This window comes from Dermacentor silvarum, chromosome 9 (genome assembly GCF_013339745.2).
Source record: "Dermacentor silvarum isolate Dsil-2018 chromosome 9, BIME_Dsil_1.4, whole genome shotgun sequence".
In the NCBI taxonomy this organism is placed as follows: domain Eukaryota; kingdom Metazoa; phylum Arthropoda; class Arachnida; order Ixodida; family Ixodidae; genus Dermacentor; species Dermacentor silvarum.
The window spans coordinates 37,621,565-37,630,199 of NC_051162.1; the positions used below are offsets into that span (position 1 = coordinate 37,621,565).

General features: G+C 43.9%; 2 protein-coding genes across 2 annotated transcripts; both read right to left on the reverse strand.

Moving 5' to 3' along the window:
- Positions 1 to 3,868: 3,868 nt before the first annotated feature.
- LOC125940449 (uncharacterized) lies at positions 3,869 to 5,436 on the reverse strand. Its single transcript, XM_049656674.1, has one exon. It carries the CDS (start codon positions 5,412 to 5,414, stop codon positions 3,984 to 3,986), a length of 1,431 nt encoding a protein of 476 aa, XP_049512631.1. The 5' UTR covers positions 5,415 to 5,436; the 3' UTR covers positions 3,869 to 3,983.
- Positions 5,437 to 5,524: 88 nt separating this feature from the next.
- Positions 5,525 to 6,788, reverse strand: LOC125939815 (uncharacterized). Its single transcript, XM_049655265.1, has one exon. It carries the CDS (start codon positions 6,653 to 6,655, stop codon positions 5,525 to 5,527), a length of 1,131 nt encoding a protein of 376 aa, XP_049511222.1. The 5' UTR covers positions 6,656 to 6,788.
- Positions 6,789 to 8,635: the final 1,847 nt, after the last annotated feature.

Consider the following 8,635-nt stretch of genomic DNA (forward strand, 5'->3'; position numbering starts at 1 on the left):
ATAACTTTATGAAATATTATATTCAGAGCTAAGTGTCAATGGGGAAATTGTAGACCATCCTGAAAAATTTAGGATCGATCTTTCTGTTGCTAAAACATGCTACGTAATAGTTCTTTCCAAGCCTGAAAGCAAGCCTGTGAAACACGAAAGGTGTCGTGCAACTAGTCGCGCGGCACTTCTATGGGCTTCTTTCGTTGGTCCTGTCAGGGTAGAATTAATGAAAGTCAACTGTATATGGGGCAGATTATTCTAGCAGTGACTGTAGGGTACACATGCTTGATCACTGCATCTCGCAGAATGATTTTTTTTAATACTAAAACAGTGTTTACTATTTTTCACAAGATTTTAGCTTTTCTTAGCTTTGACTGCAGTATTTTTCAAATTCTGAGGTGGGTGGCTCGTCTGGTAGTGCTTTAAAAATAATGGCATTAAGAAATGTAACTCAGCGATTTATGTAATTTAATGTCATTAATGGGACCTATTTGTAACACAGGTATTGAAGTGACCTCACTCATGAATATTTGTCTGAACATACACAGCATACTTGCGACCAAACAGTGTGAACTATGCATAAGACCAAAATCACCTAATGCAATCAACCTACACTAGAGCACAAGCCACTGCAAATGACCAAACTAGATGCAGGTGCTGAGCAAAATGGTACAACTTTTGTCTGTGCATAAGAGAATTCAACACTGAGTGCAGTGCCACCAAATATATGCTGTTTTAGAATACCACCTTTCCTGATGGTTCATGCCTGTGGAAAAACAATGGATATATTTAGTTGACAAAATGTAGATCAGTGATAAACAAAATGGAAAAAGCTAAATTTACACAACTGGTTGATGTCACCACCATTCAAAATTATACAGGTGATTCTTCTAACACATAAAACAATTGTCTTGCATCTAAAACTTTTGAAGGGACCGACAACCAACTGTTATGGTGCCTATTTTCTTTGATAGATACAACAAAGTTTGGAGTGCCCAATCCTGCTGCAGTAAGGCTCAAAATATTGTGGAACATTTTTTGAATGATAATTTCTAGATCCAATCATGCTTACGTACCACTAGAAACAGTGGTAAGTGAGCACGATAGTAATTGTGCGCTTCCATGAGAGATACCCTGATAAGTGCAGCCTGGCCATAAGAAATTACTATTTTCTGACGAAGTCAATCTTCATGCGGTTTATGCTTCCTGAATTGTTTTGTTATTACTGTCAGCATGCTTTTGTAGTTTCTGTCGAAGTGCTCAGGCTATTTCCAAATCATGCCTCGTGCCAAGCCATGTTAAGGTTTTGAAAATGAAACAATACTTTAACACATGCTCTTACATCCAAGGGTAACAAGTTGTAGAAAATGCCAGTAGTGCTCTTCTAGCAGTGCTCTTCTAGTTGTATCCACAAGGATACAACAGAACATGGGGGGGGGGATTCACTCAGTAACATACAAAAGCACGTATGCACACCACCATGCAATGAGGAATGCTACAGTGCTGGGGATTCATTCGTCACCGCAAGAGCAGCACTGCTTGCAAATTTGAACACTCCTTGCATCGCAATATGCATGAAAAAAGTTTGACCAATGACGAATACATTTTTAAATGAAAAGTATGCTACAGTTAATGACAGCTAACTTACGTACATCAACACTTAGTTAATCTGATCACACGATGGGGCTGAAACGAAGGTACAAAGCTTCACAGTCAAGTACAGTGGCATGCAGTTTTTTGCAACTACTATTTAAACTGCAAACATCCAGTTCAATTCTGCCCATATAAAGTACATTTGTTTCAGTTACACCAAGATCTTGTGACACATTTTGGTTGGTTGTCAGTCCCGTTAGTATAGTTTAGCATAAAACACATTCAAAAACACCTAAAGAAAGTACCAAGAACACTATGCACTCTTCTCTCAATTGAAGTGTCTCCCTTAATTAAAAAAAAGATAGCATACAACAAAAGCTTCGGATATTGAATGGAGAGGAATGGAGTGCTCTATTGCTTCAGCATCACCGTAGATCATTTTACTTGTCACACTACTAAAGCTTTCATTTTTTTTCTCGAAACATCTAGGCATGACTTGGAACATAGAAAAACTTTCCCAGTCAAGTTTTCTGCCCATTTTCCCAGACAGTCTACATGGTAAATTTTAGAACACACTCCACAGTTTACGGTTTTGCCTACTGTTGAGTCTGCTGGCTGCCTGCAGAGACAATGCAAATTGTAAGTGGTATTTCTTTGTCGCACGTGAACAGTTAAGTTATTTGTTACTGGAAAATCATCTATGGTTCCTTCTTGTAGACACTTAAGCAAGTGGGTCCGTAACATGGCCTGATTAACATTTAATTGTGATGAGTCCTTTCCCGATGCTATGTAATACATGTTAGCTATGGCAAACACGCCACAGTCAAGTGGTGCCCTGATTCTGTGCCGGTTTGGTCAAGAAAGTTATGGTTGGAAATGGCAATTTTAAGATATGACAAACCTGTTTAATGGCATCAGGAGGAGTGTCTTGATCTATGGAATCATAGATAAAGATTGCATCTTGGGGAGCGCCTATGTTGGTAACTGTAAGCCAATGATCTGGATTCCGAACATGCAAAATTTGAACAAATACACCAGTGACCCGAGAGAAACGTAGCCTTTGGCCTAATAGAACATCTTGAAAACCTCCCACATTGGCAAACTTTCTTTTGATTAAATACTGAGCAATGTTAATCACACTATCCGAAAGTGAACCACCTCGCATTAGAGTATTTAGGTCATCTTCGGAAAGCGAATAACTTTTGTAAATTTGCAACATGTCAGGTTTGATAGTAGCAAGGGCTATTCTGTTCTGCTGTGGCCGGAACACACGCTTTACAGCTTTTACCTTTTTAGGGCGCCCTCTCCTAGCCTTAACAACAGGAATAACAAGCTTTGTGTTCACTGTTTTAACTACTGCATTAGGAGGGCTCACTTGAATGGGAGGTTGTGCTTGGTTCATTTTTGCTTGCAATGTTACAGGAATTTGATTTTGTGCAAACGTGTTCAAATTTCTGAAAAATGCCTCACATGAAGCTAGCTTTTCCATTAACTCCTGAGTGCTGCAATTTGCCAGGACGTTCGCTACAGTTTTTGACATATTACAAAGTGTCTCATAGGCATAACAGTACTTTTGCTGTGGAGTGTCTAGTTTAATGGAAGGCAATGGTTGAACACTGCTTGTTAGTTTGGATCCTGTGCTTGAAGTCATGCAGCTATTGTCAAGGAAATGTTGCTTGCACCACCTTTGTGGAATGCATGCTCTATCAAATAACTCCTTTCCAGAAAACGACCGAGCTGCCATAATATGTGCACATGGCAAGCCATACTGACCATAGAAAGTGCATGTACAGCTGTCGAGGCTTTGTGCTACATTGTAGTCTTTGCTTCCTAATGCGACAGAATATGAATTACTGCTATGGCTAACCTGGTAATTTGCTGTCTTTAATTTTTCATACTGTTCAAGTATTTTATTTTTGGCCTCCACCGTGCAGCTATGAGACAGTTCCATCTGAAATTCGTCAATGCAGGTTACGTTAAGGTTAAGTTTAATTTCTTTCAGTTGGGCAAACTCCAGAGATATGGTGTCATTATTAACATAGTTCACCAGTTCAGCTACAGCTTCAACTAAATGCAATGATGGTTTAAGAAAGCTTTTCAACTTCTGATTATGACTTTCAATGCGGGTATTAGTGTTGTTACCTAAAGTTGGAAGCTCTTTCCTGTAAGCATGCACCCACATCTCTCTACACGAATGCCACTGTTGCATGTAGTATGTGAGAAATTCTTTGGGAGCAACTTGCATAAGGTGTGGCAGCTTATCATAGTACTCTTCTAGAGTCTGAGAATAGACGAGTTCTTTTAAAATTGGAAGAAGTAGTTTGCGTTGAGCCTTTGCCTTTTCATCAACATTTCTATGGAAACAATTCAGTACATGCCATGTGCACAGCAATATTGTGCTATATGGGAGGAGAGAACTTAAGATGCGTAGCTCGTTCATGTCTTTCTATCATTACTACTTTGCAGGCTGCTACAACAAATGGGTTAAAGTCTACAAATTTCTCAAACATGGGCCGAACAATTTCTGTTGTTTCATTTCGCACAAATGCGTAGCAAACACATCTTCCACGACCACGACCATCTTCGACAAGAATTGAGTATAAGACATAATTTTCCCTGTTAACTTTGTAAGTGCCGTCAACAAATATGACCTCAGGATACTTTTCAAACATTTCACGCATGTGGCTAGTTTGAATTAAAATAAACTGGAGATTGTTTTCGTTATTCTTTTCATAATGAATAACCCAGTCGGGATTTTTCTCAATTAAGCTTTCTATTTCGTGAATCAGCATTTCACCATGCGCCTCCTGAGTTCGAATAGGAATAGAATACTCCATCTTATAGTTATAGACATCTTTCGTTGTTAATGTCTTTCCTGTTTTTTGCTTGGCCAAGTTCTTAAAATCTTTTGGAGCGACATTGCACTTGACCAGGTCATACAGTTCTACCTTCTCTGTGCTGCTTAGAAGCCTTTTCTGAGGATAGATGTTATACAGATCAAGGCTATGGTTATGTTTGACTTTTAGCTGGCTTATTTTGTAGTGCAATGCCGGTTCTTTGCAAAGCACGAGTGAAAGAGACATTTCACAATTAGTGCTATTATAGCTCTGGTTAGGGCGCTTTCCAATTCCACGCTGCCTAGCAGGTCCGCCATGAATACAACGATAAGTGATTCTGAGAAATTCATAATCTTTACTGTCTGCGGAAAAGGGGTTCTTATTTGACTTGCTCACAGCAACTACATGTTTCCCTTCCTTGCACCAGGCATCAAAGGACTCCTTAAAAGAAACAAAATTGTCAAATGTGGAGTTCAAAAAAATTTTGTTTGCTCCTGCTCCAAGTAGCACATCAGCAGAATTACTTGCACATGTCTTGACAGAAGCTGTGGCATCAAAGCTGGCAACACTGCAGCCTGGCATCAAGGCTGTTGAATGGTTACCTACACCTGCACTGAGCACAGCCTGAACAGAACTGTCAGCTGTAATGCCACATTTCTGTATGGAAACAGCCTGGTCGTTACTGTTGGAACTGCATTTGGAAGACAAAACTGCCCGATGACGATTGCATCGCTTTGCAACACTAGACTGGGCCCTTTCTGATGTGCAAATAGCTCTGTCAAGGTTACTGCTCAAACAACTTTCTCTGTCAGGCATAGATTTACGGCTTTTACAGCCAGCAACCTCAACCACAACACCACACAAGACCGCTGCAAAGTCCACTGTAGTAGCCTGTGAGCAGCTCTGCTGCTGCTTGCTGGCTAAACAGCTGTCATGGGCACTGTTGTGCGAAGTTGTGGCTTGCCCTTGCATGTTTGCACCTGAGGCTGCCATAGAAGTGGGAATGCAGAAGTGCTGCTGTACCCGCCTTACTACTGCAGGCAAAGGTGCAACTCGCTGCAAGGGCTTGGCAGCTGTGTCAGCAAGTACTTTGCGCCGCCTGCCTACTGCTTGCACAGTGCCGCAGCCTTTCTACGGTTCCTCTTCGACTTCACCAGAGTCCACTCACCACCACGGGAAATCTGGACCGCCTCAGCCGCACCCTCCTTCGTGGATAAGTGAAGAGCAGGACTTGCCTGTACGACTCCTCCCATGACCCTGGAACAAGTGGTGCTGGCACCTTGGCTGAGGCTCACTGGCTTAGCAAAAGGCACATGGCCTTGAAGCCTCCCCTCAGCCTTTCCCCTTCTGGGTACCCTTGAACCATAAGCCATGGGCGAAGGCAGGCTGTCCCAGGTGCACCAGGTCTTGCTGCCCTTGCTGCGAACGCGAACACCGCCAACAAGAACAAAGCCAGGACCCCGAAGGGCACAAGGAAGCTGGTCGGTGTTGCATGCCTGCAAGGAAGCAGGGCTGGTCACCTGTGCAGGTGTTGTCTTCACCCTGGATGGCTTGTTTGCTGCAAGAGAAGTACAGTTAGCTCCAAGAGGAGGAAAGTCGGCACTGCTGAAGACGGGTGCTGCAGGTGGTTCTGCCCAGCCACTCCAGGAAGATGACTGCCTGTCCTGGTAGTTGCGCTGGATTCGGCCCCTCTCCACACTGGCAGCCAGGATGCGGGCCTCCCTGTAGTAGTAGTCGGCCAACAGCTGGTTTCCATGGCGGCTCGGGTGCACACCATCCCTGGCAAGACAGCTGGCCCAATCTTCAACCAAGCCATCCATGAAATAGAAGCCCTGCTCCTGGCACAGCTCCTGCAGTGCAGCGTTCACCTCTTTGTACCTTTCGTTCATGCGGCGCAACTTTGCTGACTGTGCTTCCCGCATGCGGTACTCATTCTGCCCGCGAGGGAGAATGGCAGAAAACGCAACCTGCGCCCTAGGATTGCTTGCAATTATGTCACAAGCCAAGCGACGGTACTTGTCCATGTACACGTCAACACTCTCAAGAGTGTTGTTAGTGCCGACGTGCACAATGACAACGTCAAAGCTTCCTAGCTTGTTGACAATCATTGGAAGCAAGTGCTCGATCTTTGCCCCCCTGTGCGCACTGACCTCAACGGCCAGGCCACGACGCGACGGGAAATACTGACCGACGTATTTCACCATCGAATCGCCAGCCAACAAAGCGCGAGACATGGTGACAAGGAGAGCACAAGCGAGCTATTCAAGACAAATTTATCAGCGAATGATGAAAGCTACGTGCTAAGCAAAATGATTTTTCAAGTAAGCCTCACACGCGCATTGTTCACGACAAAAAATTACGTGAAGCAAAAAATTATTCAAGAACGACAACGAGTAAAAAAGAAAAAAAGAAATGCGGCCAAATGTTCGTTAACACCTCAAACGAGAATGTTTTACATCAAGAAACCGCTACTACACTCGACAACCTGACGGTTAGCACGCGTCAGTCAAAACAGCAAATATAACAGAAAAGCACAACAAATATGATATAAATACTGAAGAGACGTTGCAGAACACTACTCTAAGAATGACAAAAAGAACAGAATGACAGCGATTGAACAGAAGAAAACGAGATGTTTCACGCTTGCGTTGACGTTGTCGAACAGGACCAGATGACCGATAGCCTAGCTCGCTCAACAACCACAGCACTATGAAAACGGAACTTTATCATCCATAGCGTGGCGAAAGTAGAGCAGTGCGCTAGTGTCACATGACCTTTAATAATCACTCGCAATAAGAACGTGTAAGCTGTCAAAAGTATTTTCAATGTCATCGCATGTGACGCAAATGCAGTTATCATAATTTACTTCTTAATTATTAGAATGCATCGCTCTACCGTTCTCGCGCGCGCAACTACGCGCAACAGCGCGCAGCGCCCCCACATCGCGCCCCCACATCGCGCGCGCGCGCGCGCGCGCGTCATGACGCGCGTGTCATCATTGTTGTCGCTATAGAGAATGGAACTCGTGGCCATAAATAACTAAATTTGCGGATTCCACGCCATGCAGAATCAACGGTGTGCGAACGACTACCCAGATTCAATTTGTATATACGTTTCGAACTGCGTTTGTTGTTTTCACTTTGTCTCTGTTATTATATAAAATGTTTACCATCATGCTAAACATCTTCTGTTAGATTTTCTTCCTTTTTTACCCTGTTCGCGCTCCCTTCATGTCTTTTACATAGAAACTCACACGTTTCGGCAGTAGTTCCGCCTTCACCTTCGCCATGTCGCATCGTGGTGATTCGATGACCAACACCACGAAGAAATAACATGAGCAGATGTGGAGGAGGCGGGTGGCCAAGCAAATTTCGTGATGACGCTGAAGCGCCGAACGTTTAATTGGGCTGCTGGAAAAAAATATTAGAGAAGAATGAACATCATAATGAGGAAGGCACGTGCAGTGCACTGAAAGGAACAAGTCATGCCACCGTAGAGGAGAGAGAGTAAAACATCTTTATTATTAAATATATTTGAACGGAGAGATGATCAGCGTGGGAGGAACCCTCAGTCTGGGGTCCCTAAGATGATTCCGGCGATGTTTCGAGCCCGTTGTATCATGGCTCGGAGGACCATGCCGCCGTAGAATTTCCTTTCATAAACTTACCTGAAACTGATATCAAATTTCGTTTCCCTTCATTTGGAGCTTCACTTCTTGAGTTGAGCCACACAGACCTTTGCGCTACCGCCGAATATTTTATTATTGATTAAAGCAAGCGAATAATTTGCCCTGTTAAATTTGTTTTAACCCCCCTCCATTCGGCATCAGCATGCCCTACTTGTATTGCCCCTTGAAAAGGAATTCTGTTGTGGCCTCAGCAGCTGACTCACACGTTGTTTTATTGCAATAGCACTCACAGCGGATTTCTGCCGTCGGCGTTGCCGTCGCCGTGAGGTTCCGTATGACGTCAACGGCGATGAAATCCTCGCCGCGCGCTGTATGCTTATGTGCGAGTGAAAGCGCGCGAGCGACGCGCACTTTCACGGGGAGCGAACGCACGGCAGAGAGCAAATGCGTGTTCTGCGCCGTGCTCCCTGAAGGGCTACAGAATTAAGCGTCTCTTTCCTCCTTTACAATCACCATATATATAGAGCAAACGCGGCTTCCGTCGCGCGAAAGGCCGTGGGGGGACGGGAGAGAGGGGAGGCAACGT

Excerpts from the sequence above, each read along its gene's own strand:
- LOC125939815 (XM_049655265.1), bottom strand. The coding sequence starts at position 6,655 with ATGTCTCGCGCTTTGTTGGCTGGCGATTCGATGGTGAAATACGTCGGT.
- LOC125940449 (XM_049656674.1), bottom strand. The coding sequence starts at position 5,414 with ATGGCAGCCTCAGGTGCAAACATGCAAGGGCAAGCCACAACTTCGCAC.